The 27,422-nt window shown below is 48.5% G+C and overlaps 2 protein-coding genes across 11 annotated transcripts in view; one reads left to right on the top strand and one right to left on the bottom strand.

Moving 5' to 3' along the window:
• Nucleotides 1-14,216, bottom strand: part of DCAKD (dephospho-CoA kinase domain containing) — a 30,803-nt gene extending 16,587 nt beyond the window's left edge. The window contains exon 1 of one of the 2 annotated variants that reach the window (XM_033182704.1): nucleotides 14,064-14,216. The gene's annotated coding sequence lies outside the window, so the exon portion shown is untranslated. The remainder of the gene's footprint in view (nucleotides 1-14,063) is intronic. The other variant, XM_033182706.1, reaches the window with a different exon arrangement.
• Nucleotides 14,217-18,279: 4,063 nt separating this feature from the next.
• The window catches only part of NMT1 (N-myristoyltransferase 1), a 49,957-nt gene continuing 40,814 nt past the window's right edge, over nucleotides 18,280-27,422 (top strand). For 5 of the 9 annotated variants that reach the window (XM_033182699.1, XM_033182698.1, XM_033182700.1 and 2 more), the window contains exon 1: nucleotides 18,280-18,454. In XM_033182699.1, coding sequence (XP_033038590.1) covers nucleotides 18,324-18,454 — 131 coding nt within the window. In that variant the 5' untranslated portion in view covers nucleotides 18,280-18,323. The remainder of the gene's footprint in view (nucleotides 18,455-27,422) is intronic. The other 4 variants (XR_004430531.1, XR_004430530.1, XR_004430529.1 and 1 more) reach the window with 1 other exon arrangement.

Here is a 27,422-nt window from a genome sequence, read left to right as displayed (position 1 = left end):
GACCATCCATCCTCCTGTACACAGATGCCCAGGTCCCTCCTGATACCTATTAAATCAGAACCTCTGGGGATGGAGCTGCCTGGGCAGTTCTTTTTTTTCTTTTCTTTTCTTGAGACAAGAGTCTGTCTCTGGTCCCCAGGTTGGCGGTGCAATCTGGGCTCACTGCAACCTCTGCCTCTTGGGTTCAAGAGATTGTCCTGCCTCAGCCTCCCGAGTAGCTAGGATTACAGGCATGCGCCACTATGCCTGGCTGGCTTTTTTGTATTTTTAATAGAGACGAGGTTTCACCATGTTGGCCTGGCTGGCTCGAACTCCTGACCTCAGGTGATCCGTCTGCCTAGGCAGTTCTGATGTGTAAGAGGGCTCAGGATAAATTCTAACTCTTCTTTTACAGCAGTGGAGACTGAGGACCAGAGAAGGGAGGGAACTTCCCATCAACAGCTATTAGCAAAGGCTAGATGGAATTCAGGGCTCCTAACCCCTAGTCTAGACCCCTGCCTTTAAAGTACTCAAGGAATGAAAAATTAATTTACCTTTAGACTAATTAGACAAAGTAAGGAAGATGAATCTGTTTGTAGGCAAATCAATTCAGAGCCAAAGATAAATAATTTCTTGATTATCATACCGTTTTCTTCCTGCAGAATGGGGGGTGAGGGGATGTGTGGACAATGGCCAGAGCACAGATACAAATTCCAGCCTCCTGGGTTACCTAATGAGTATCTTCCCTTCTCAGTGCCTTGACTGAGCATCTGTGGAAACAGACCAACAACTGTTTGGCCTCTATCAGGAAGGCCAAGGGGATGAAGGAGCACATGCCCAGGGAGGCTCCGGGTCCCCAACTTTAAGGACCTCGACAAGTGACAGCTGTTCCTGTCCAACGAGCCCCTCTGTAGCTCATTCCTTCACTAACCATCCACTGAGCTCCTCTGTGCTCTGCAGGAACGGTGCCAGGGACCTCTTGGATAACCAGAGGAAAATACAAGTCTTGCCCCTTGGGAAAACTGGAGAGCTAGACAGTACCAGATGAAAACATCTAAGAACAGAGCGCTGACAGGTGAGCAGGAATGGTCACGTGGTGCTGGCCCCGGGCCTGCTGTATGAGTGCCTTCCCACTCACTTGGCTGCGCACAGATCTGCGGGGATCTGCCAGGGAGGAAGCTGCAGCCCACGATCCTCCCAAAGCTCAGCAAGGAGGAAATGGAGGCTTAGGTACCCAGCGCCCTCCAAGTCCCACCTAGACCTGCCGGCAGCTCCCTGTCAAGCCCATATGAACAAATGACCACCTTTGATCACCTGTGTTCATGACCCTCTTCCTGCTCTGGTCAAGTCATCATTCTCCAGAATCCGATTTGGCTTCCTACATTCCATTGCCGCTTACACAGAGGCAGTACATTCCTCACAGCAAGTGCTAAACCTGGCTATAATCTGAATTTAATGTGAAACTTACAAAAGATACAGACACCCAGGTTCCATCTACCCCAGCCCACTGAATCTGAATCAGTTAGGCCTAGAACCAGGGCTAAAATGAAAGGCTGTGGACTGGAAGTGGAAAGTCCTGGGTCCTCGTCTCTGAATTCTGTGATAAAACTACCCGTGTGACTGCAGGAAGTCTTCTCTCCAGCCTGGCCCAGGGTGGTAAGGACTCCATACAAGAAACAGGTGAGCCCTGGGTGCCTTCCCTCCTCTGAGCCTCAGTCCCCACACTTGTGAGTGAGAGGGGCTGGACTTTCAGTGCCAAGAACAGCGCGGCTCCCCGGGGAGGCTGGGAGTCACACTGGTGATTTCTTCCTCCCCTTCAGTGGTTCAGAGCTCTCCTGGGAGCGGTCAATAAATGCTCCCCTGGGGCTGGGCGCGGTGGCCTGTAATCTCAGCACTTTGGGAGGCCAAGGTGGGTGGATCACTTGAGACCAGGAGTTCGAGACCAGCCTGGCCAACATGGCGAAACCCTGTCTCTACTAAAAATACCAAAATTAGCTAGGTGTGGTGGCACACGCCTGTAATCCCAGCTATTAGGGAGGCTGAAGCAGGAGAATTGCTTGAATCTGGGAAGCGGAGGTTGCAATGAGCCAAGATCATGCCACTCTGGACTCCAACCTGGGCAACAGAGTGAGACTCCATCTCAAAAAAAAAAAAAAAAAAAGGCCGGGTGCGGCGGCTCATGCCTGTAATCCCAGCACTTTGATTATACAAAATTTGAAAATACAAAATTTGAAAATACAAAATTAGCCAGGCATGGTGGTGCATGCCTGTAATCCCAACTATTCAGGAGGCTGAGGCAGGGGAATCGCTTGAACCCAGGAGGCGGAGGTTGCGGTCAGCTGAGATTGCGCCACTGCACTCCAGCCTGGGCAACAAGAGCGAAACTCCATCTCAAAAAAAAAAAAAAAAGCTCCCCTGGCAAACCAAGGGATGACATTACTGTTGTCTGCTGGGAATCTTCCTCCTCAACACCAAAAGCTGTTCACAGAGCTGGCTTGGCTGGAAGAGGAAGGACAACACCAAGCCACAGTAACAGAGAAGGAGCCAATGCCTGGTGCAGGAGAAATGGAAGCTGGATTCTGGAACCAATCCCAGGTATGGGATTCACCAGCCAAGGAGGAGCCAGAAGGAAAAGCAGGCCTCGGATCCCAGGGAAGCCACACCCTATCCTTTCTTTTCCTCATTCTCCATGTCAGTGAAAGGCAGCAGGGTGCAAAGAAAAGGGCAAGGAGTTTGGGTTAGAGCTGGTGCCTGTGCCCCAAATCTGCAGTGAAGCTCTAAGGCCTGTGAAATGACGATCAGATTCTACTGTGCTCCATAAATGGTGGGCTCTTCTGCATCAGGTGTCTCCCGATTGCCTCTCAGTTTTTACTTCTTGGGCCCAGTAGCCCCGAGAAGAGTAAGTACATTCAGAGAATGGTCTTAGAATCTCCCCTGGCAGTGTTTCTCTTAGGGAAAAATTAATGGGCTAAATAAAGCCCTACTGCTCTGGGAGGTCTGGCCAAGTTCTAATCCCACCAGGCCCACTCTGTTAGCCTAAGCCACCAGCACCTGTGCCCAAACCACTCCAGTAGCCTCATGATCTGGTCCCTGCCTGGCTTCTCCCCAAGGTAGCCAGGGTCATGGTTTAAAGGAGTCATCTGATCATGTCACTCCCATCTAAAACCTTCACTGCCTTCTCACGCCTCCTCCTGGCCCTTTACAGGGGTCTCCAGGCCCTGTATGACTCCCTCATTCACTCCCTGTCCATGCCTGGTGCCTGTCACACTGATCTTCCTTCTGTCCCTGAACATGCGGGCTCTTTTTGGACCCCAAAGCCTCTATGGCGGTGTTCCCTCTGCCAGACTCACCTCAGGGCTAACTCCTCTTCAGTCACCCTGTACTGACTGTGTCAACCAATCAGACACCAGGCACGGGAAGGAGTGGGGGAGGTGGGAGAGAGTGGGGGGAACGGGTAAAACAATAAACTCAAAGTACCAGTAAATGTGGTGGTGGTAAGTGGGTAAGGGTATCAAGAGCAGTGGTGGGCCGTGCATGGTGGCTCACGCCTGCAATCACAGCACTTTGGGAGGCCAAGGTGGGAGGATCACTTGAGCCCAGGAGTTAGAGGCCAGCCTGGGCAACAAAGCAAGATCTTGTCTCTTAAAAAAAAGAAAAAAATTAGCTGGGCATGATGGCATGTGTCTGTAGTCCCAGCTACTCGAGAGGCTGAGGTGGGAGAACTGCTTGAGCCCAGGAGTTGGAGGCTGCAGTAAGCCATGACTGTAACATTACACTCCAGCCTGGGTGCAGAACAAGACCCTGACTTCAAAAAAAAAAAAAAAGAGCAACAGGCACATCATTGTCTGAGCCAGGACCTGAAGCAGCATGGGAGCAAGTCACATGCCCTCGGAGCAGCCTCATCCAATCCCCAACCCAAAGGAGGCCCCTGCCATCTCTCGGCGTTCCATTTGCTTTCCCTCCTTTGGACTCGTCATGCTTTGGACTTTTATTTCTGTTCATGTGACTTTGTTTTTCTCTTCTTTGAGACAGGGTCTTGCTCTGTCACCTTCTTCCTTTGGGAGAGCTCAGGAGTTATGCTGGAGGCAAATTCTGTTGCTTCTCATCTCCCATTCAACAGTCCCACTCCTGCGTGTGTCAGGCCAGGACCTGGCTCCCTTCGTTTGCAGCCCCTGTCCTCCTCCCCTTGCCGCCTCTCAGGATTTCACACTGGGTCCGCCTGACCAGCCAGGGAGAACTGCTTTCCTAAGGGGGTGTATCTGTTTTGCACCAATGATCAATATAATCATTCATGAAAACGAGTCATTCCCTGCCTTGGGACCCAATTATTTCTCGAGGAACCAGTAGTTGCAAAAATAAATTGTTTGCCAGTTAACTATTAAGTGCTATTTTTATATACGGCTTCCCTACTCCTAATCTTTCATTATTGGTGAGAGGTTGTTGTTTAAACTTTCAGGTCCAAGTTCTCTTCATGGGCTAGGCCCATTAAGCCACCACCTCCTCTAGGCTGCCAGTTACCTGGAGAGAGCCACAAAGAAAGGAGCTGGCATCTGCCTCCCTCTGCCTCCTCCCTGCTCCCTTTGCCAACACCAAGGGCAGGGAGGGGACAGGTCTCTCTTCTCTACTTGAGCACTGTCCAGGCACAAACCAGCACTCCAGCTTTCATGAATGGGCAGGGAGGCTGTTTGGACTGGACTACTTTATTGCCATTTTTTTTTTTTTTTTGAGACGGAGTCTCACTCTGTCTCCCGGGCTGGAGTGCAGTGGCCAGATCTCAGCTCACTGCAAGCTCCGCCTCCCGGGTTTACGCCATTCTCCTGCCTCAGCCTCCCGAGTAGCTGGGACTACAGGCGCCCGCCACCTCGCCCGGCTAGTTTTTTGTATTTTTTAGTAGAGACAGAGTTTCACCATGTTAGCCAGGATGGTCTCGATCTCCTGACCTCGTGATCCGCCTGTCTCGGCCTCCCAAAGTGCTGGGATTACAGGCTTGAGCCACCGCGCCCGGCCACTTTATTGCCATTTATGCAAAAAAAGGATCACAGCGACTGCACATTCTCAGAGGGTTCAGAATCAAAGGGACCTTAGTTGGGATTAGCTGTGTCCCTTAACTAGCTGTATGGCTGTAGGCAATTTATTTCCGCATTCTGAGCTTCTCTTTCCTTGAGTATAAAATAGGATTTGCGCTTGAACCTGGGAGGCAGAGGTTGCAGTGAGCTGAGATTGTGCCACTGCACTCCAGCCTGGGTGACAGAGTGAGACTCTGTCTCAAAAAAAAAAGAAAAAAAGATTTGTAATGACTACTCATGGGGTCGTGTCAGGATTAAATGAGGTGACATAGGTCACAGTCACCTCATCTTCCCCAGCTCACTGTGTGACATGTCACAGTCACTGCAGTCTACTCCATTTGTAGTGTGATGGGTTACTTATGGGTGTATGTGCGCTGTTTGAACCCTGCAGGCTGGGCAGTAATTCAAGGCCATGGTGCCCAGCCGAGAAGCAGGTGTCCCTGAGAACCCAAACATCCTAGGGCATAGCTGGGCACATACCAAGGAAAACAGTCTCATCACACACACAGGAGGCAAAGAGCTAGAAAATTAGCTTAAAGGCAGCCTGGAGATGGGAGGCAGCACAGGATGCCCAGAGCTGTCCTGCTGCCACTGAGGAGCGCCGTGCATTTAAGTCCTAATATGCTCACCTACTCGCCACGCTGGAATTGTTCGAATCATTCTTTGGTCTCTCGGCTCCCTCCCGATTTGGGGGAATGTTTTTCTGTACTATTCTGGGTTTTTCTCATAACACTATTTCCCTAAAGAGCACCTCCCTCCTTCCACTTGTATAGGCCAAAAGCTTTGGAGTACTCTTGGCCTCTCTCATACCCTTCATCCAACCCACAGTGCCCAGCCAGCGCTACTTCCCACCGGCACAGCCCACCCAGAAGCCCTCTGGTGCATGAGCGCCACCATCTCGCTGCTGAATCCCTGCAGCAGCCTCTGAGCCATTTCCTGCTGCACCTTTGCTCCCCAGTAGTCTGTTCCTAACAAAGCAGCTAGTGTGACCCTTTGAAATGCAAGTCGCATCATGTCAGGCCTCTGCTCACAGCCCTCTAACAGTTCCCATCTCAGTGGGTACAAGCCAAGTCCATGGAGAGTCCTACAGGAGCCTCAAGAAAGATGCAGCTATGTCCTCGCAGCATCTCCAACCACTCCCCCCTAGATCACTGCCCTCAGGCCCTCAGGTCTCAATGTTCCCACAGTCCCAGACAAGGCTCTTCCCCAGAGGACTGCCCCATTCACTCCCCTCTCTGCCCAGTCTTCCCTCATCAGAGACTGTCAGGTCCTGTCCCGCTGAACCCAACCCCTGTCTGGAACTGGCTGGAATCCGCTTAAAAGCTGTGGCAAGTGGCCGGGTGCAGTGGCTCACACCTCTAATCCCAGCACTTTGGGCGGCTGAGGCGGGCGGATCACCTGAGGTCAGGAGTTTGGGACCAGCCTGGCCAACATAGTGAAATCCTGTCTCTACTAAAAATACAAAAATTAGGCCGGGCGCGGTGGCTCAAGCCTGTAATCCCAGCACTTTGGGAGACCGAGACGGGCGGATCACAAGGTCAGGAGATCGAGACCATCCTGGCTAACACGGTGAAACCCCGTCTCTACTAAAAAGTACAAAAAACTAGCCGGGCGAGGTGGCGGGCGCCTGTAGTCCCAGCTACTCGGGAGGCTGAGGCAGGAGAATGGCGTGAACCCAGGAGGCGGAGCTTGCAGTGAGCTGAGATCCGGCCACTGCACTCCAGCTTGGGCGACAGAGCGAGACTCCGTCTCAAAAAAAAAAAAAAAAAATTAGCCAGGTGTGGCACGTGCCTGTAGTCCCAGCTAGTCAGGAGGCTGAGGCAGGACTATCACTTGAACCTAGAAGGCAGAGGTTGCAGTAAGCCAAGATCACGCCACTGCACTCTAGCCTGGGAGACAGAGAGACTCCGTCTCTAAATAAATACATACATAAATAAAAGCAAGCTGTGGAAGAAGAGTTCCCACAAGGGAATGCCCTAAACTGTCCCAAGAGAGGGCCGGTTAGGATTCTAAAGAAAGAACCACTAAACACCAGGGTGATCAGTCCAAAGCATTTATAAGCATTCATTAGGGGAACTTCCTTACAGAGTGGGCTGCACCAACACTGTCAATGGACAGCAAGAGAAATGAGGTGCTCTACCTAGGTATGTCGACAGCGAGGGGGTCAGGGCGTGGAGTTTATATGAAGGTTTAAGCAATTTGGCTCAGGGCTGGGGCCAGTTTCTTTCAGTGTTTTGGGGAACAACCTAGATAGTTTTATCTAGGTATCTGTATATCTATAGGTACCTTTTTCTAGGTATCGAGGTGCCTGGGAATGTTCAAGGACCCAGTTTGGATTCAACCCTGCAGCTAGCTGGATCACAGCACGGTCAGGACACGGACAGAAAGCAGGGGAACTGGGGACAGAGAAACTGTCCCCAAATATATAAAACAGCACCCCTGCTTTACCCTCTAGTCTCCTTACTGTCCCACTTTTCTTCACAGCGCTGACCAATGTGTCACCACCCAACACATTACCTGGCTTTGTGTTTATTTCTTGCAATCTGCCTCTCTCTGAATCTGGGTACAGCTGTATCCAAGGTGCTGAAAACAGGGCCTGACAAGTAGGCCCTTAAAAGATACTTGTTAGCCGGGCGTGGTGGCTCACGCCTGTAATCCCAGCACTTTGGGAGGCCGAGGCTGGTGGATCACTTGAGGTCAGGAGTTCAAGACCATCCTGGCCAACATGGTAAAATCCTGTCTCTATTAAATATACAAAAATTAGCCAGGCGTAGTGGCGTGTGCCTGTAGTCCCAGCTACTCGAGAAGCTGAGGCAGGATAATCACTTAAACCCAGGAGGGGGAGGTTGCAGTGAGCAGAGATTGTACCACTGCACTCCAGCCTGGGAAACAGAGCAAGACTCTGTCTCAAAAAAAAAAGATACTTGTTGAATTAATACATAAACCATGCAGCAAAATATTCAGCTCATGGGCAAGCTGGAACTCAACATTAACTTTTGTTTTGTTTTTTTAGACGGAGTCTCGCTCTGTTGCCCAGGCTGAAAGGCAGTGGCTTGATTTTGGCTCACTGTAACCTCTACCTCCTGGGTTCAACCTCTACCTGCCTTAGCCTCCCGAGTAGCTGGGATTACAGGCACCTGCCACCACACCCGGCTAATTTGTTTTTGTGTTTTTAGTAGAGATGGGGTTTCACCATGTTGGCCAGGCTGGTTAACTCCTGACCTCAAGTGATCCGCTCGCCTCAGCCTCCCAAAGTGCTACGATTACAGGCGTGAGCCACTGTGCCAGGCAACATCATATTTTAAAATGAGAATCACAAAACCTTTCCACATTACTTCCCACCTCCACATTCCTGGACTGACAATATATTGAGCTAAAAGATGAGGAAACTGTGGGAGAGAGTGCCTAGGAAGCTGAGTTTCCCAGCAGGCAGGAACTAGAGTGTAAGAGCAGCACTTTCTCAAGGTAAGGAAATGGAAGTTAAAAGAAATTCTGGCCCGGCGCGGTGGCTCGCGCCTGTAATCCCAGCACTTTGGGAGGCCGAGGAGGCTGGATCACAAGGTCAGGAGTTCAAGGCCAGCCTGGCCAATATGGTGAAACTCCATCTCTACTAAAAATACAAAAATTAGCCAGGTGTGGTGGTGCGTGCCTGTAGTCCCAGCTACTCGGGAGGCTGAGGCAGGAGAATTGCTTGAACCCAGGAGGTGGAGGTTGCAGTGAGCCGAGGTCGTGCCATTGCATTCCAGCCTGTGCGACAGAGCAAGATTCCGTCTCAAAAACAAAAAAAAAGAAAAAGAAGCTCTATGTTTGCCCACAGTAGTGCCAGGTGGCCTACACACAGGAGAATGGGAACACCTAGGGGAAGCATGAAGATTTTCCAAGGGGCACAAAGGCAGAGTTTCAGGGTCATAAATTTCCAACTCAATTCCCACTGGCTTTCCTACCCAGCTCCTCCTTCACACTCACCCACCTCCCGTGTTTCAGAGAAAGGCATAACCACCCACCCATGCTAAATCATACTGAGGTGCATGGTCCCACAGGGTGAAAATCCCCTAGGCACCAGAAAGGGCAATTCAAAAGGTCAGTATTCATGCTAAGAAAGTGACTGCCTGCAGTGACTAAGGAACAAACCCTTGCATGAGTCAGGTGGTTTCTAAACCTTGGTCTTCAAGAAAGTTAAAGGAGGACCTAAAAGAACTGGGGACTGACAGATTATTAATAATACAATGTGATTTTTCAGCCCATAATTCAGAAGGTGTTCAAAGAACTGAGTGATATTGCTGAAACAAAACGCCTTCAACTCCTGTGTATTTAATTTACATAAAGAAACTTTTTCAATGGTTACAGCCAAAGAAAAAAAAAGCACTCTGCTCACTCTAGTAAATATACAAATAAACATGGATAGACACATGAGTTTAAAAAAGCTCCACCCAGCTTATTTTTTTTGAGACAGAGTCTCATCCCATTGTCTAGGCTGGAATGCAGTGGTGTGATCACAGCTCAGTGAAGTTTCAACCCTCCTGGGCTCAGGTGATTCTCCCACTTCAGCCTCCCAAGTAGCTGGGACTACAGGCATGCACCAACATGCCCGGCTAATTTTTAAAATTTTTTTGTAGAGATGAGGTTTTACTGTGTTGCCCTGGCTATTCTCTCTCTCTCTTTTTTTTTTTTTTTTTTTTGAGACGGAGTCTCACCCTGTCGCCCAGGCTGGAACGCAGTGGCGCGATCTCGGCTCACTGCAACCTCCGCCTCCCGGGTTCAAATGATTCTCCTGCCTCAGCCTCCCCAGTAGCTGGGATTACAGGCACACGCCACCACACCCGCCTAACTTTTGTATCTTTAGTAGAGACGGGGCTTCACCATGTTGGTCAGGCCGGTCTTGAACTCCTAACCTTGTGATCCACCCACCTTGGCCTCCCAAAGTGCTGGGATTACAGGTGTGAGCCACAGCGCCTGGCCCCTGGCTAGTCTCAAACACCTGAGCTCAGGCAATCTGCCTGCCTTGGCCTCCCAAAGTGTTGAGATTACAAGCATGAGCCACCATGCCCGGCCCACTCAGCTTATTAAGAGAAATATTCAAATAAAACTTTGTTTATGTTGTTTTTATCAATTGTGTATTTTATAATTGTGACAACTCAATCAAAAAGAAACATTTAATCCTCATGATAACACAATTTTTAAAAAGTTTTAATTTTGTATGTATTTTTGTTGCAGAGAAATAGGATGAGAAACCAAAGGCTTTCAGGCATAAAATGTATTATTACATGGTCAGGCACAGTGTCTCATGCATATAATCTCAGCACTTTGGGAAGTCAAGGCGGGAGGATCACCTGAGCCCAGGAGTTCAAGACCAGCCTGGGCAACATAGTGAGACTCTGTCTCTACAAAAAAAAAGAAAAAAAAAAAAATTAGCTGGAATCCCAGCACTCTGGGAGGCTGATGTGGGCAGATCACTTGAGGCCAGGAGTTTGAAACCAGCCTGCCTGGCCAACATGGCGAAAGCCCGTATCTACTAAAAATACAAAAATTAGGCCAGACGCGGTGGCTCACGCCTGTAATCCCAGCACTTTGGCAGGCCAAGGCGGGCGGATCACGAGGTCAGGAGTTTGAGACCTGCCTGGTCAATATGGTGAAACCCCATCTCTACTAAAAATACAAAAATTAGCCGGGCATGGTGGTGGTGCACTCCTGTAGTCCCAGCTACTCGGGAGGCTGAGGCAGAAGAATCGCTTGAACCCAGGAGGCGGAGGTTGTAGTTAGCCGAGATCGTGCCACTGCACTCCAGCCTGGGTGACAGAGCAAGACTCTGTCTCAAAGAAAAACAAAACAAAAATTAGCCAGGCGTGGTGGCGTGCACCTGTAATCCCAGCTACTCAGGAGGCTGAGGCTTGAGAAGCATTTGAACCTGGGAGGTAGAGGCTGCAGTGAGCCAAGACTGCACCACTGCACTCCAGCCTAGTGACACAGTGAGACAGACTCTGTCTCAGAAAGAAAGAAAGAACCATAAAAATAGCCAACCAGCAGCCCTCAGGGGTGTTGTGCCTATGGTGTAGCCATTCTTTATTCCATTACTTATCTAATAATCTTGCTTTCACTTAAAAAAAAAAAAAATTGGCCAAGCATGGTGGCGAAAACCTGCAGTCCCAGCTACTGGGGAAGCTAAGGTGGGAGTATTGCTTGAGCCCAAGAGGTCAAGACTGCAGTGAGCTGTGATCCCGCCACTGCACTCCAGCCTGGGTGACAGACGGAGACCCTGTCTCAAAAAAACCCAAAAACTATTACATTAGAAAAAACTTCTGTGAGGAAACAAAGTGGAAATACGAGTTCAAGAAGGAAAAAGGGCCAAGCATGGTGGCTCACACCTCTAATCCCAGCACTTTTGGAGGCTGAGATGGGATGATCACTTGAGACCAGGAGTCAGCCTGGGCAACATAGCAAGACCTCGTCTCTACTAAAAATAAAAAGAACAATCAGCCATATGTGGTGACAGACACCTGTAGTCTTAGCTACTTTGGCAGCTGAGGTGGGAGGATTGAGCTCAGTAGGTCAAGGTTGCAGTAACTGGTGACTGCCACTGCACTCCAGCTTGAGCAACACAGCAAGATCCCATCTCAGAAAAAAAAAAAAAGGAAAAAAGAATTTCGATGGTTAAATAAAAAGTGGTTCTTTTTTTTTTTTTCAAAAGACAAGGGGAAATCAAATCAAATGGTACACAGACTTCCCTGCAAGTTTAAATGAGGATTTTAACAGCTTTATTTTAAAACATCAACATTCACAATTAACCAGAAATTTTATCCTCTGTAACCTTCAAAATAAAAATTTGAAAGTTTCAATCTAAAGCTGTCAATCTAAAACTGTGCAAGCAGGTAATTTTCTTTCTCTTTTCCGTTTTTTGTTTGTTTTTAAAACAGAGTCTTGCTCTTGTCACCCAGGCTGGAGTGCAGTGGCATGATCTTGGCTCACTGCAACTTCTGCTTCCTGAGTTCAAGTAATTCTCCTGCCTTGACCTCCTGAGTAGCTGGGATTGCAGGCACCTGCCAACACGCCCAGCTAATTTTTTTGTATTTTTAGTAGAGACGGAGTTTCACCATGTTGGCCAGGCTGGTCTCAAACTCCTGACCTCAGGTGATCTGCCTGTCTCAGCCTCCCAAAGGCCTGGGATTACCAGGCATGAGCCACCGCGCTCGGCCTCCCAGCAGGTAATTTTCTTTTCTTTCTTTTTTTTTTTTGAGGCAGAGTCTCGCTCTGCTGCCCAGGTTGGAGTGCAGTGGTATGATCTTGGCTCACTACAACCTCCGCCTCCCGGGTTCAAGTGATTCTTCTGCCTCAGCCTCCCGAGTAGCTGGGACTACAGGCATGGACCACCACGTCCGGCTAATTTTTTTGTATTTTTAGTTAGATGGAGTTTTAGTTAGAACTCCTAACCTCAGGTGATCCACCCTCCACAGTCTCCCAAAGCGCTGGGATTACAGGCATAAGCCACCGTGCCCGGCCCATCGGGTAATTTTCAAAACAAAGCTAAGCTCGTGGCTTGCCTGCCTTCAGCTATGAGCCCTCTTCTTTTCTCCTTAAGGTACAGGCACCAAGAGAGGCTCGGAGATCCTTTAAAGGTTATTTACCAACGGGACAGATTCAGACCTTGGTGAAGACAGAAGAGGATTTGGTGGGAATTTAGGGCCCTGCTGAGACAAAAACCACCCGAACCCGCCTGTCCACTTTCTATCCATCCACCAGATCTCTAGCATTTCACCCCTTTCCACAGGCCTCTGCCAGCACTGCGCCACACCAATTCAACCTTGATTTATTTAGGTAAAATGAGTACTCTCCCTCCCGCAAAAACAAACACGTTTTAGACATAAAACGTATTCAAAGGCTTCCATTTCTTCACTTTTAGAATTAAGACTTAATGTCAAAGTTCACTCGGGTAGTTTGAATCATTTTCCCACAACTCAGGGAGAGAGTGAAAAATCTTTGAAAACTCTGTAAGCAGGGCCGGGCGCGGTGGCTCAAGCCTGTAATCCCAGCACTTTGGGAGGCCGAGACGGGTGGATCACGAGGTCAGGAGATCGAGACCATCCTGGCTAACATGGTGAAACCCCGTCTCTACTAAAAAATACAAAAAACTAGCCAGGTGAGTTGGCGGGCGCCTGTAGTCCCAGCTACTCGGGAGGCTGAGTCAGGAGAATGGCGTAAACCCGGGAGGCGGAGCTTGTAGTGAGCTGAGATCCGGCCACTGCACTCCAGCCCGGGCGACCAGAGCGAGACTCCGCCTCAAAAAAAAAAAGAAAATTCTGTAAGCAAACACCTGAGATGCCAACACCTCCTTTGTGGAGCTGGGGAAGGAAGAGACGGGTGGCCCGACGGCCTCCCTCACTAGTGGGTGGGCGGGAGATCCACGCCGCCCCAGTCCCTGGGGTCTTCACTAAAACCTTAACTGTCCGGCCTCCCGGGGGAGAGGGAAGCGGAGGAGAGAGGTCTGAAAATTGGAGATGATCACTCAGCTCAACAGCAAAGCACTTTATACCCACCCTCTGAGACAGATACTGTAGCTTTATTCCCATTTTTCAGATGAGCAAACTTGGGGTCGGAAAGATACCCCAAGGTTACACAACTGAAGTGGCAGAAGCTAGATTCAAGAATCAATCGGCCCGCAAAGCTCTAAAGGGCAGTGTCTTTGGTCTGATCCTGAGTTTGAATCCACAATCTCCAGCCCTTTCTAGCTGTAAACCTTCCTGCGCGTCCTCAGCCCTAAAAAAGGAAATAACACCTTGCTTGGCAGGGCTGCTGCCAAGACAATGGGCCATGGATATAAAAGCGCTTGCCTGCCTCAGTGCTAGCCGCACACGATGCGCTCAATACATTCTAACTCAGGCTTTCAAAAGAGGAGCCTACGCCCCACTAGGCAGCGATATTGGGGCGCCCGGGGCGTTCGCAGCCCCGCGTAGAAGCCTTGGCCAGGGCCCGCCCCCTCCCCAGGGCCCGGCTGGCTCCCACCGTCCCGCGCGGCGCGCTACGTACCCAGCGCCTCCGACCCGGCCCAGGCCTCCGCCTCTAGCCCAATCTCCACGGCGCTTACAGGCCAGCTCAGCGGGCGAGGCGGGACCTCGGGGGCGCGGACCGGACGTCCGGCCAGCAGGCGCAGCCTGGAGAGGTTGGGCGCGCAGGCGTGCGGGCGGGGTCGGGCGAGGTACGTTGGGAGGGGACGGGAGGGGACGGGAGGGGACGGGAGGGGACGGGAGGGCGGAGCCGGGAGAGGTTGGGCGGGCGGACGCGGGAGAGGCGGGCGGACGCGGGAGAGGCGGGCGGACGCGGGAGAGGCGGGCGGACGCGGGAGAGGCGGGCGGACGCGGGAGAGGCGGGCGGACGCGGGAGAGGCGGGCGGACGCGGGAGAGGCGGGCGGGGAGAGCTTTGCCCTGGAACGCGGTACAGAGGTCCCCCAACCCCCGACCCGGAGCCATAACTTTTCCTTTCCCCGGAGCGGGGAAGGAGAGAGAGGAGAGGGGCAAAACTACAGGGTCCTAACTTCAGATATAAAGCTCGGCCACTCAGTACTTATACAGCCTTGGCAGTGGTGATCATGAGCACTTTGTGGGATTATCTCAGCCCGCACAGCCTGGACAACATGGCAAAATCTCGTCTCTACTAAAAATACAAAAATTAGCTGGCCATGGTGGCGGGCACCTGTAATCCCAGCTACACGGGAGGCTGAGGCAGGAGAATTGCTTGAACCCGGGAGGTGGAGGTTGCAGTGAGCCAAAGAAACGAAAAATCTATAGTTATCTAGTTATGCCTCACATAGAGCAGGAAGTTGGGTTTTTTTTTTTTGTTTTTTGAGACGAAGTTTTGCTCTATCGCCCAGGCTGGGGTGCAGTGGCGGGATCTTGGCTCACTGCAGCCTCTGCCTCCCAGGTTCAAACGATTCTCCTGCCACAGCTTCCGAGTAGCTGGGACTACAGGTGTGTGCCACCACACCCGGCTTTTTTTTTTTTTTTTTTGCTTTTGAGATGGAGTTTGCTTATTGCCCAGGCTGGAGTGCAGTGGCACGATCTTGGCCCACCGCAACCTCTACCTCCCGGGTTCAAGCGATTCTCCTGCCTCAGCCTCCCAAGTAGCTGGAATTACAGGCATGCACCACCATGCCAGGCTAAGTTTTTGTATTTTCAGTAGAGACAGGGTTTCTCCTTGTTGGTCAGGCTGGTCTCGAACTCCCGACCTCAGGTGATCCGCCCACCTCAGCCTACCAAAGTGCTGGGATTACAGGCGTGAGCCACCACGCCTGGCCCAATTTTGTATTTTTAGTAGAGATAGGGTTTCACCATGTTGGCCAGGCTGGTCTGGAACTCCTGACCTAGGTGATCCACCCACCTCAGCCTCCCAAAGTGCTAGGATTACAGGCGTCAGCCACCATGCCCAGCACGTCCGGCTAATTTTTGTATTTTTAGTAGAGATGGAGTTTCACCATGTTAGCCAGGCTGGTCTCGAACTCCTGACCTCAGGTGATCCACCCACCTCGGCCTCCCAAAGTGCTGGGATTACTGGCATGAGCCCCCACACCTGGCCTGGCTTTATTATTATTATTATTATCTCTGACCCCCCCTTCACTGCAGCTGCAAATAGGACAATCACGTTGAACAGCAGTCTTGGACCCCGGAGAGTTGAGTGTGATGACAGTTCTCAGACTGAGTAGGCATCTTTGACTGCCTTTCAAACATAGATGACGGGATTATCTGCTGCTTTGGATCATAATTACTTACGCTTATGCCACTGATATATAAACAAGAGTTGACTATATTTAGTTCTGTGTTTTGTGTTGTCTTTCCCTGAGTCAGATAGGAACTGTTTCTTACCGCCCTGCCATTCTTCCCATGTTGAGATCTTTCCCAAAGGCAAAGATCATTTCCCTTTTTGGCCATGGAGCGCTCTGATGGTAAGAATTAGTCCTCTCATCACCCACCACACTCAACCCAAATAGGAAATTTCCACCAATGGGAACCATGTCTTTGGGCGTTCTTCTTGGGATCCAGGTGAGATTACTCAATCACAAGAGACTCAGGGACTGAAACATTCAATCAAGGGTAAAAACAGATTAAAATGTGGCAGTTACCTTTTTTCTCCTGACATGGAATACACACTGGAGTCACAGTTACCTTTTAGGAACCTATTTCCTTGAGTGAATAGTGTTATCAGAAAATTGGACTTTTATGGTGGCAAAGAATTCAGAGGGTCTAGGGGCACACAGATCCGGATTTGTATACCATTCTGCCACTTAACCAGCTATGTGATTGTGCAATTTACCAACCTCTCAGGGCCACATTTTTTCATCTGTCAAAAAGGTGAATATGGCCAGGCACGGTGGCTCACTCCTCTAATCCCAGCACTTTGGGAGGCCGAAGTGGGCAGATCATGAGGTCAGGAGTTCAAGACCAGCCTAACATGGTGAAATCCTGTCTCTACTAAAATTACAAAAATTAGCCAGGTGTGGTGACGTGCATCTTTAATCCCAGCTACTCAGGAGGCAGAGGCAAGAGAATTGCTTGAACCCGGGAGGCCGAGGTTGCAGTGAGCCGAGATTGCACCACTGCACTCCAGCCTGGGCGTCAGAGCGAGACTCTGTCTCAAAATAAAACAAAACAAAAAAGGTGAATAATAATAGGACCTATATTATAGACTTGTTGAGACGATTAAATGAGATAAGGTATGAAAGGCCTTACTACAGAATCTGGCATATCAGTACTTATTAAAGATAAAGAGTAGATGAGGCCTGGGTGCCCTGGCTCACGTCTGTAATCCCAGCACTTTTAGGGGTTGGGGTAGGAAGATAACCCAGGAGTTCGAGACCAGCCTGGGCAACAAGGCAAGACCCTTGTCTCTACAAAAAATACAAAAATTAGCCAGGTGGTGTGGCTTACGCCTGTAGTCCTAGGTACTCGGGAGCCTGAGGTGGGAGGATATCTTGATTGTAGTGAGGCGTGATCTTGAGCCACTGCACTCCAGCCTGGGCGACAGAGAGCAACCCTATTTAAAAAAAAAAAGGTTGTTGTGGAAGATTCTTGTGGGGAATTAAAAGGACCATGTGTGCGCGAAAGAGCTTGGCGAAGATCAGTACCTGGAGGCCAAGATGCGGCGAGCCCTGCCTCCCTAGCAGTGGGGTCTCTTGGCTTAGGGTCAGTGCACCGCACACAAAAATCCACTGCCTCTCATGAGACCTTGAACTGCCAATGACTGGGGGTTGCCCAGACTCCCTAGTGAGGAAGGCGGCCAGGAGTCAACTCGGCTTCTTGCAGAAAAGCCCACTCCAAGAAGGCCTGGGGCATTCTGGCTCCAGGCGGGTCACACCTGCTGGCCTCAGTGAGTTGCTTTATGCGACCACCGGATCAGGCGCCAGAGATGAGGCAAGTAGGCGAAGTAAAAAAGCTTTATCAGCTAGCCAATGTGAAGGAGGAAAGGGCAAGGTTCATTGGTCTCCTGCGGTGGAGGCCGAGGAAGTCGCTCCGGCGTTCTCGGGCGAGGTTCCTATGTCCGCATGTGAAGAGGGCCGAGAAAGTTCGCGCCGGAGGGCTGCCGGGAGTGGCATTTTTATGTCTAGGGCCTGGGAGTGGGCGGGCAGTAGGCGGGACACGGGCGTGTCAGGGGCGTTCCGTAGGCGCGGCCAGGTAGGTTTGGGTCTCCTCGATCGGACGTCACGTTGCGCCTGCGCAGTTGGTCTGCATTTTTGCCGGGCGCAGGCTGCATTTTCCCGCGCGCGGGTAAGTTGGTGATGAAGAACCCGGAAATGCGCCATCTTAGTCGTCTTTGTCCTCTCCCTCCGTCCAGACACTCAGGCCCTTTTACTTACCCGGGAAAGGTAACGGCCCTTAACGGCAGCCAATAACGGCTCCCAGCGGCTCAGGCACTGGCCAGGGCAGGCTGAAATCAAACCTTGGATATTGGAACCTCTACGCCTGAAACCCTAAACCAGCATCGAACTACAACTCCCAGCATGCCAGGCGGCCGCCCGGTTCCGAAAGGTCGGTCCCACCAACCTTGGGCCCCTTCTTTTCTCAAAGCGCGGCCCAATGCCTAGGCTTCCGGGTATTAGTGGCCCCGCCCCTTGACCCGACCGGAGCCGTCCCTGGTGATTTCTGGGTATTGTAGTCAATTTCCTGGGAAAGAGTCGCTCCTAGTGGTAGCGCCCCTCGCCAGAAAAACTACAAAACCCAGAATGCAGCGCAAATCCCCCTTGTCCAATAGGAACCCGCTATGTAGCGGGGCGCGGAGCCCCGCTCTCGCAACTCAAGATGGCGGACGAGAGTGAGACAGCAGTGAAGCCGCTAGCATCTCCGCTGCTGCAGATGATGGAAGGGAACGGGAACGGCCATGAGCACTGCAGCGATTGCGAGAATGAGGAGGACAACAGCTACAACCGAGGGTAACGAAATCCTCGGAGACCAATTCCCATCCAGCCTCCCACAACCTGGGTCTCTGGGGTGCGGGGAAGTCACCGGGAGCTTAGTGTAGCCCCACCCTTATATTCTTATTGGCTAAGTCACTAGGATCCTGCCTGGCGATTGGTTACTACTTTTGTCATTTACCAAGGGTGGGTGCTCTGGCTATTAAGGGCCGGAGACGTTCAGTACTTTTATTATGTAAAAGTTCTATGCAATGTTCCACTCGTGTGCTTCAGGCCAGTCCTGGGAAAAGAGCATGTTGGACGATGGTTTTCGATGGTACAACACAGGACAGTCTAGTAACAGTACAGTTCAAAGGGAACGTTACTTATAGACGTGTTGTTTGAGCAACGTGACTAGCAATAAACGAATAATAAAACATTTCGCAGCAGTTCACCCTCAGTGAGGAAATTCATCAGGCTATACAAACTGTATGTATAATTATATTGTAAAATATCACTACGAGAGAATCCCAAAATATAAACTCACCTTATAAACCCTATGTAATTAACGATATGGTAATGCTTTGATTTACAGAGTTTCCATTGCTCCAGTCATAAGTATCCTGAACAATATGTTAATATAATTAGGTCTTCGAACATCTTTGCCTTATTAACTTTGCAGAGTAGCCCCAGGCTTTGAGAAATAAGCGATGTTGCTTCTTGGAGAGTATTTGGAATCCTCGGGCTCCATACTGCCTATCCTGTACTTTAGGGTCTTGCCATTAGTTACTATTTGTTCCTAGGGATGAAGAAACGCACCAGGCATTTGAATGTTGAGTTTTTTTTCCAAATTAGTTTTTACTTCTGTAAGCCACAGCTTATTCATCTTTCTTCACATGGTTAGTGCCTGGCACTGGCACTGGCACTCACGCTGTCTCTCCCTATCTTCCTGTCTATATTTGTAGATATATTTTTAAACTGAAAGTCGTGAGAGATTTTTGGGTGTATAACTTGCCGAGTTTGAGGTAGTCTGATTTTCATAGCCAGCTTGTTATTTGCAGTATTGGTGGTAGTCCAGGTATAAAGGTAGAAGATTGAGGTCTTTGTAGAAACTTAAAAGAGAAAGAAAAAAATCCGCTACCTTGTATAGAGGGGAGAACAAAGTATTACAGTCATGCGCTGCCCAAGGATTGTGTAGAAGAGATGGTCCCACAAAATTATAGTACATATTTTTATTGTATCCTTCCTATGTTTAGGTATGCTTAGATACACAAATACTTACCATTGTGTTATAGTTGCCTGCAGTACTCAGTAACAGGCGGTAGCCTATTGCTCCTAGGCTACAAACCTGTATAGCATGTTACTGTAATGTATACCATTTAGCCTAGGCACTTAGTAGGCTATACCATCTAGGTTTGTGTAAGTACACCCTATGATGTGTGCAAGACAAAAATCACCTAACCATGCATTTCCCAGCACATATCCCTGACGTTCAGTAAAGGATGACTGTATTTAAGTGGTTTATAACCTGCTTGTGGTGAATCTTAGCTTAAAAGATCTACCTAGCTTTTATGTTCTTCAACCAGCATTAAAAATTACAGGAAGGGCTGGGCGCGGTGGCTCATGCCTGTAATCCCAGCACTTTGGGAGGCGGAGGCGGGCAGATCACGAGGTCAGGAGAAGGAGACCATCCTGGCTAACACTGTGAAACCCCGTCTCTACTAAAAATACAAAAATTTAGCCAGGCCTGGTGGTGGGTGTCTGTAGTCCCAGCTACTCGGGAGGCTGAGGCAGGAGAATGGCGTGAACCCAGGAGACAGAGCTTGCAGTGAGCTGAGATCACACAACTGCACTCCAGCCTGGGCTACAGAGTGAGACTCTGTATCAAAAAAAAAAAAAAAAAAAAAAATCACAGGAAGAATGTAGAGGAATAGGAAGCTTGCCAAATTTAGTTTTTATTGCTATAACTCACAGCAGATCTAATGTAATAAAAGTCTTGTTTTGAAGTTTGATATTCCTAAAAATGGAAGAGCTGAGAAAGAGGAAGTAGGAACAGGAAGAAGGGAAAGTGAAGCTCTCCTGAGTAGAGATCTGAATCACAGATGAGAGTCGGTGAATGTGAAAGTCATTCCAGAAGTGAAAGTGTGGCATTTTCTTTGCTCTTTTTATAGTTGCTTTTATTTTTCTCTTTTTAACTGTTGTCCTGACCAGTGTCCTTAGGTTTGTGCCCTGTAATCTGTGAATCACTTTGCAAAACTGTGTGCGTGAAAGTTATTTTATTGGCCTGGTGTGGTAGCTCACATCTGTAATCCCAGCACTTTGGGAGGCTGAGGCAGGCGGATCACTTGAGGTCAGGAGTTCGAGACCAGCCTGACCAACATGGTGAAATCCCGTCTCCACTAAAAATACAAAGTTTAGCTGGACGTGGTGGTGCACGCCTATAGTCCCAGCTACTCGAGAGGCTGAAGCAGGAGAATCGCTTGAACCTGGGAGGTGGAGGCTGTGGTGAGCTGAGATTGCACCACTGCACTCTAGCCTGGGCAACAGAGCAAGAACCTGTGTCAAAAAAAAAAAGGTGGTGTGCAGTGGCTCATGCCTGTAATCCCATCACTTTGGGAGGCTGAGACGGTTGGATCATGAGGTCAAGAGATTGAGACCATCCTGGCCAACATGGTGAAATCCAGTCTCTATTAATAATAGAAAAATTAGCTGGGCATGGTGGTACATACCTGTAGCCCCAGCTACTCCGGAGGCTGAGGCAGGAGAATCGCCTGAATCCGGGAGGCGGAGGTTGCAGTGAGCTGAGATCGCGCCACTGCACACCAGCTTGGCAACAGCAAGACTCCATCTCCAAAAAAATAAAAATAAAAATAAAATTATTTCATTTGTAATAGAAGTAAGTAATAACCTTAAAAAACGTTGACAGTTTTCATGGTGTTTCTCTGCATGGTTATGGTCTGGGTGAAAAAATTATGTTTATTAGCATCCCAAATCTAAAGGTCTGTGAAAATGAGTTTGGAGGTAGCAGGTGAAAAACCAAGGGCCTAGTCTGGAGGAGAGAGTCTAATTCTGGCACTAAGAATCCGGGGGAGAGTCAACATTTTTACATGAACTTTAAGAGGAAATGGTTTTGGGGAGAAGCAGCAATTTGGGAAAATGTAGCACGGCACAGTGGAAAAGCATGGACTTTGGAATCATTTAAATCTGGTCTCAGGCCAGGCGTGGTGGCTCACCCCTGTAATCCAAGCACTTTGGGAGGCTGAGGTGGGCAGATCACTTGTGGTCAGGAGTTTGAGACCAGCCTGGTCAGCATAGCGAAACCTCATCTGTACTAAAAATACAAAAATTAGCTGGGCGTAGTGGCAGGCACCTGTAATCCCAGCTACTCGGGAGGCTGAGGCAGGAGGATTGCTTGAAACCAGGGGGCAGTGGTTGCAGTGAGCAACCTCCACTGCACTCCACTGCACTCCAGCCTGGGCGACAGAGCAAGCCTCTCATCTGAAAATCTCATCTCAAAGCTTGGCTCTGACACTTAATGGTCCTGTGACCTTGGGAAAGGTACTTAACTCTGAGTTATACGGATTAAATGAGATAACATCTGGAATGCACTCCTCTTCCTCCCTCCTCCTCTTTCTTCACATCTTCCCTAACCTCCCAGCTTATCCCTCTGCTCTTATCACATGCTGTATTGTTGCTTTTATCATAACAATAAATGTAACTACATATTTGGTAATTTTTCTTAATGTGTCTGGTACCTGTCTCATCTGACAGTAAGGTGCATGTAAACAGGATTGTGTCTTCAAAATGCCTAGCACTTAGTGGGCATTAGTGAATATTTGCTGTATGAATGAATGGCAGATATTAAAGTACCTAGCCTAATATTAGTGAAGTTTTATCTCCCCTCACCAAGTAAGAGGATATCAGATTTTTCTTACATACACGTTTTCTCTCCCCAAATAATTCTCATTGTAAGCCTTACTACAATTTTTATGAAATAGCTACAGACCCGGTGCGGTGGCTCACACCTGTAATCCCAGAACTTTTGGGAGGCCAAGGCGGGTGGATCACGAGGTCAGGAGATCGAGACCATCCTGGCTAACACAGTGAAACTCCGTCTCTACTAAAAATACAAAAAAATTAGCCGGGCGTGATGGCGGGTACCTGTAGACCTAGCTATTCGGGAGGCTGAGGCAGGAGAGTGGCGTGAACCCGGGAGGCAGAGCTTACAGTGAGCCGAGATCGCGCCACTATACTCCAGCCTGGGTGACAGAGCGAGACTCCATCTCAAAAAAAAAAAAAAAGAAAGAAACACCTACAGAAATCAAGAAGCTCCAATTTGTTGTGGAAGCTTTCCACTGTGTTTTGCTTCTTGAAATGTTTTTTGTCTTTACTTAATATTATTTAAAATCTTCTCAAAAATCATGTAAAAGTTGACAGAGAAGTTTTCCTTTCAATGCTAGAGAGTCTAAAATGTGTAATATAGGTTAATCATAGTTCAAGCTAACCTTTATTCTCTTAGGCCTTTTTTTTTTTTTTCTTTTTTTGAGATGGAGTCTCGCTCTGTTGCCCAGGCTAGAGTGCAGTGGCATGATCTCTGCTCACTACAAGCTCTGACTCCCGGGTACACGCCATTTTCCTGCCTCAGCCTCCCAAGTAGCTGGGACTACAGGTGCCTGCCACCATGCCAGGCTAATTATTTTGTACTTTTAGTAGAGACGGCGTTTCATCGAGTTAGCCAGGATGGTCTCAATTTCCTGACCTCGTGATCCACCCACCTCAGCCTCCCAAAGTGCTGGTATTACAGGCGTGGGCCACCGCGCCTGGCCATTTTTTTTTTTTTTTTTTTTAAGAGACTGTGTCTCACTGTGTTGCCCAGGCTAGTCTCAAACTCCTGGGTTCAAGTGATCCTCCTGCTTTAGCCTCCCAAAGTGCTGAGACTGTAAGCATGAGCCACCATACCCAGCTTCCTGGGCCTTTTTTTCAGGAACTAAAGTCACAGTGCTCTGTGCTAATAAAATGAGCTAAATTCATGTACTGGATTCATGGGAAATGCAGTTGTATTATTTCCTTTTTTTTTTTTGGAGACGGAGTCTCACTCTGTTGTCCAGGCTGGAGTGCCGTGGCATGATCTTGGCTCACTGCAACCTCTGCCTTCCAGGTTCAAGAAATTCTCCTGCCTCAGCCTCCTGAGTAGCTGGGACTACAGGAGCACACTGCCACACCCAGCTAATTATTCGTATTTTAGTAGAGACGAGGTTTCACTAAAACTGGTCTCGAGCTCCTGAGCTCAGGCAGGTCTTGAACTCCTGAGCTCAGGCAGTCTGCCTGCCTCGGCCTCCCAAAGTGCTAGGATTACAGGTGTGAGCTACCACGCCCAGCCAGTTGTATTAGTTTCTTATGTCTCTTTGTATATGAGTTTAGTTCTTGACTTTTCTAGTCTTGTGTTTCCTCCATAATTAAATCAGCATAAACATTTGATGAATATAAAACTTCATGTAGTTGTGTGTAGTGTAACCTCAGCACATTGGGAGGCTGAGGCAGAAAAATCACTTGAGCCCAGGAGTTTGAGACGAGCCTGGGCAACATGGTAAGACCCCATCTCTATAAATAAAACAAAAAACCCCAAACCCTTCATGTATACATATAGGTATACGTATATATGTGTACATGCATACAGATGCAATGTGTATGGATGCATCTCTTCAGTTTTTCTATTTAAAAAATTTTTAATTTAATTTTTTTTTCTTTTTTTGAGACGGAGTCTCACTCTGTCGCCCAGGCTGGAGTACAGTGGTACGATCTCGGTTCACTGCAAGCTCTGCCTCCCAGGTTCATGCCATTCTCTTGCCTCAGCTTCCTGAGTAGCTGGGACTACAGGTACCCGCCACCACGCCCGACTAATTTTTTGTATTTTTAGTAGAGACGGGATTTCACCGTGTTAACCAGGATGGTCTTGATCTCCTGACCTCATGATCCGCCCACCTCGGCCTCCCAAAGTTCTTGGATTACAGGCGTGAGCCACTGCGCCCGGCCTGATTTTTAAATTATTATTATTACTTTGGAAACAGGGCCTCACTCTGTTGCCCAGTACAGTGGTGTGATCATGGCTTACAGCAGCCTTTGACCTGGACTCTAGCAATCCTCCCACCTCAGCCTCCCAAGTAGCTAGGACTGTAGACATGCACTATCATCCCTGGCTGATTTTCTTTTTAAAAATTTTCTGTAGAGATGGGGTTGCGCTATTTAGCCCAGGCTGGTCTCAAACTGCTGGCCTCAAGTGATGCTCCCACCTTGGCCTCCCAAATGGCTGGTATCGTGGGCATAAGCTCCTGCGCCCAGCCAGTTATGTTTGTTTGTTTGTTTGTTTGTTTGAGGCGGAGTCTCGCTCTGTCGCTGGGGCTGGAGTGCAGTGGCCAGATCTCGGCTCACTGCAAACTCCGCCTCCCGGGTTCACGCCATTCTCCTGCCTCAGCCTCCCAAGTAGCTGGGACTACAGTTGCCCGCCACCTCGTCCGGCTAGTTTTTTGTATTTTTTAGTAGAGACGGGGTTTCACCGTGTTAGCCAGGATGGTCTCGATCTCCTGACCTCGTGATCCGCCCGTCTCAGCCTCCCAAAGTGCTGGGATTACAGACTTGAGCCACCGTGCCCGGCCAGTTTTGTTTGTTTTTTACTGCACTCAATTTCCCCCAGTTACGTGCCTAGCATAATTATCCTGAACAATTTAGAGGATAGTCAGACTAATATAATCTTTATGCAGCATCCCCCTGTAGTTCGTGATTCATCTATATGGTTTAATTTGATTTTTTTTTTTAATGAGAGTCTTTCCAAGAAGTATTGCCAAAGAATAAATCTCATCAGTTGGCAGATTTTAATTTGGGGATAATAAATGAAGTTTGTCTGAGTGTTTTGGAACAAAAAAGAACTTTTAGACTTTTGTGTTCCAGGAGTCTTTCAGAATTTATTTTGCAATGTCTTTGGTATCATTGAGATCCTGGTAAGCATGGGTCAAGAGCCCTCCGACAAGAGGTGTCTCGTCTCCATCCTGCTCTTTTACTCCTTGGGACAGGTTAACATGGATTCTTTGTAAGTTCTCCTCACTTCCTGGTTATGAGATATTATCCCTTATGAAAACTTAGGAGGAAAGAAAAGTCTTTCTGAAAATACATTCCTTAAAGCTAGCCTTACTTGCTTTTGTTTTCTTCTTCAGCTTCTCCAAGAGTCCTTCTTTCCCTATTTATTTGATGGCTTATAGCTGCAGCTAGCTCTTGGAAAGAAGAAATCTTTTTAGTTCCTTTTTAATTTCTCCCTTCAACTTGTGGTTTTTCAAAACTAGATCAAAGCAGAATGGAAAGAGAAAACTCATCACTGATATCAAATAAGTGTTCTAATTTTGTTTCCCAATTAAGCGGCAATTAAAAAGAAACTAATCAAGAGCTGCTTCAAAGAGAAGAGACTGGAAAGCAGAAGAAATGGAAAGTAAATGAGAGCCTATTTCAGGGACTCGCTGCTTATGGCAAAGCAGTTTTGCTGATTTTTCACATTGTTCAGCTAATATGCTCTCACGCTAAAATTCCCCAGCTTTACTAAGTTGGCAGTTAACCCTTTCCCTATAGAGCCCATAGATTCATGAGCCATACATTTAGTAACTTCAGGAGGATGCTGCTTTAACTCTTTCTCTTTAGCTTTTTATCTGAAATCTCTACCCTTCAAGCCTCTCTTCTAATTCCTCAAAGAAGATGTCCTTGTGATTGTTACATTTAAGGGACACAAAATATGGTGTTCTCTATTGAGAGTGCCAAAATTACTAAACCGGAATTCCTCCACAGGCTCAGTATTAGCCTCAAAAATGTCCCAGCACTTTGAGAGGCTGAGATGGGCAGATCACTTGAGGTCAGGAGTTTGAGACCAGCTGGGCCAAAACCCCATCTTTACTAAAAATACAAAAATTAGCTGGGCGTGGTGGCGTGGGCCTATAGTCCCAGCTACATGGGAGGCTGAGACAGGAGAATCACTTGAACCCGGGAGGCAGAGGTAGCAGTGAGCCCAGATGGCGCCACTGCACTTCAGTCTGGGCGAGAGAGAGAGACTCCATCTCAAAAAAATAAACAGAAAAAAAAACAACTTTCTAGAGCTGCTCTGAGAGGCAACTGAGGAGTCACTATGGTTAAGTGTTTAGTAAAAGTTACTATTATCACTACGGAGTGGGCATTGTGCTAAGCCCTTTACGTGGATTATATCCTCCATGATTTCACTTATGAAGACTTTAGGGTTTTTGTTTGTTTGTTCGTTTCTTTTTTTGAGACAGAGTCTCAAAAAATGGTCTCTGAACAGCATTTGATTTTACCTTGGAGTTGCAAAGTCAAAGTCTTAACTTGCCAAACAAACTCAATGTGGAATTTACACATTTGTCTCATTCCAGTTTTAAGCAGTTTAGTATTAGCAGAGCTTTTGTGACCTCTGAAAAGCAGTTATCGTCCATGACAAGAATTGGCTCGTTCACCCTCAGTACTCTCAAAAAAAGACTCTGTCGCCCAAGCTGGAGTGCAGTGGCATGATGTTAACTCACTGTAACCTCTGCCTTCCAGGTTGAAGCAATTCTTGTGTCTTAATCTCCCAAGTAGCTGGGATCACAGACATGCACCACCATACCCGGCTAACTTTTGTAGTTTTAGTAGAGACGGGGTTTCACCATCTTGGCCAGGCTGGTCTTGAACTCCTGACCTTGTGATCCATCTACCTTCGCCTCCCAAAGTGCTGGCATTACAGGTGTGAGCGATCATGCCTGGCCAGACTTTTTATTTATTTATTTATTTATTTATTTATTTATTTATTTATTTCAGACAGAGTCTTGCTCTGTTGCCCAGGCTGGAGTGCAGTGGTGTGATCTCAGCTCACCACAACCTCCACCTCCCAGGTTCTAGCGATTCTCCTGCCTCAGCCTCCTGGGTAGCTGGGACTACAGGCGTGCGCCACCCTGCCCAGCTAATTTTTGTATTTTTAGTAGAG

This window comes from Trachypithecus francoisi, unplaced genomic scaffold (genome assembly GCF_009764315.1).
Source record: "Trachypithecus francoisi isolate TF-2019V2 unplaced genomic scaffold, Tfra_2.0 Lachesis_group20, whole genome shotgun sequence".
Lineage (NCBI taxonomy): Eukaryota > Metazoa > Chordata > Mammalia > Primates > Cercopithecidae > Trachypithecus > Trachypithecus francoisi.
This window is presented reverse-complemented; position numbering and strand designations above follow the sequence as displayed.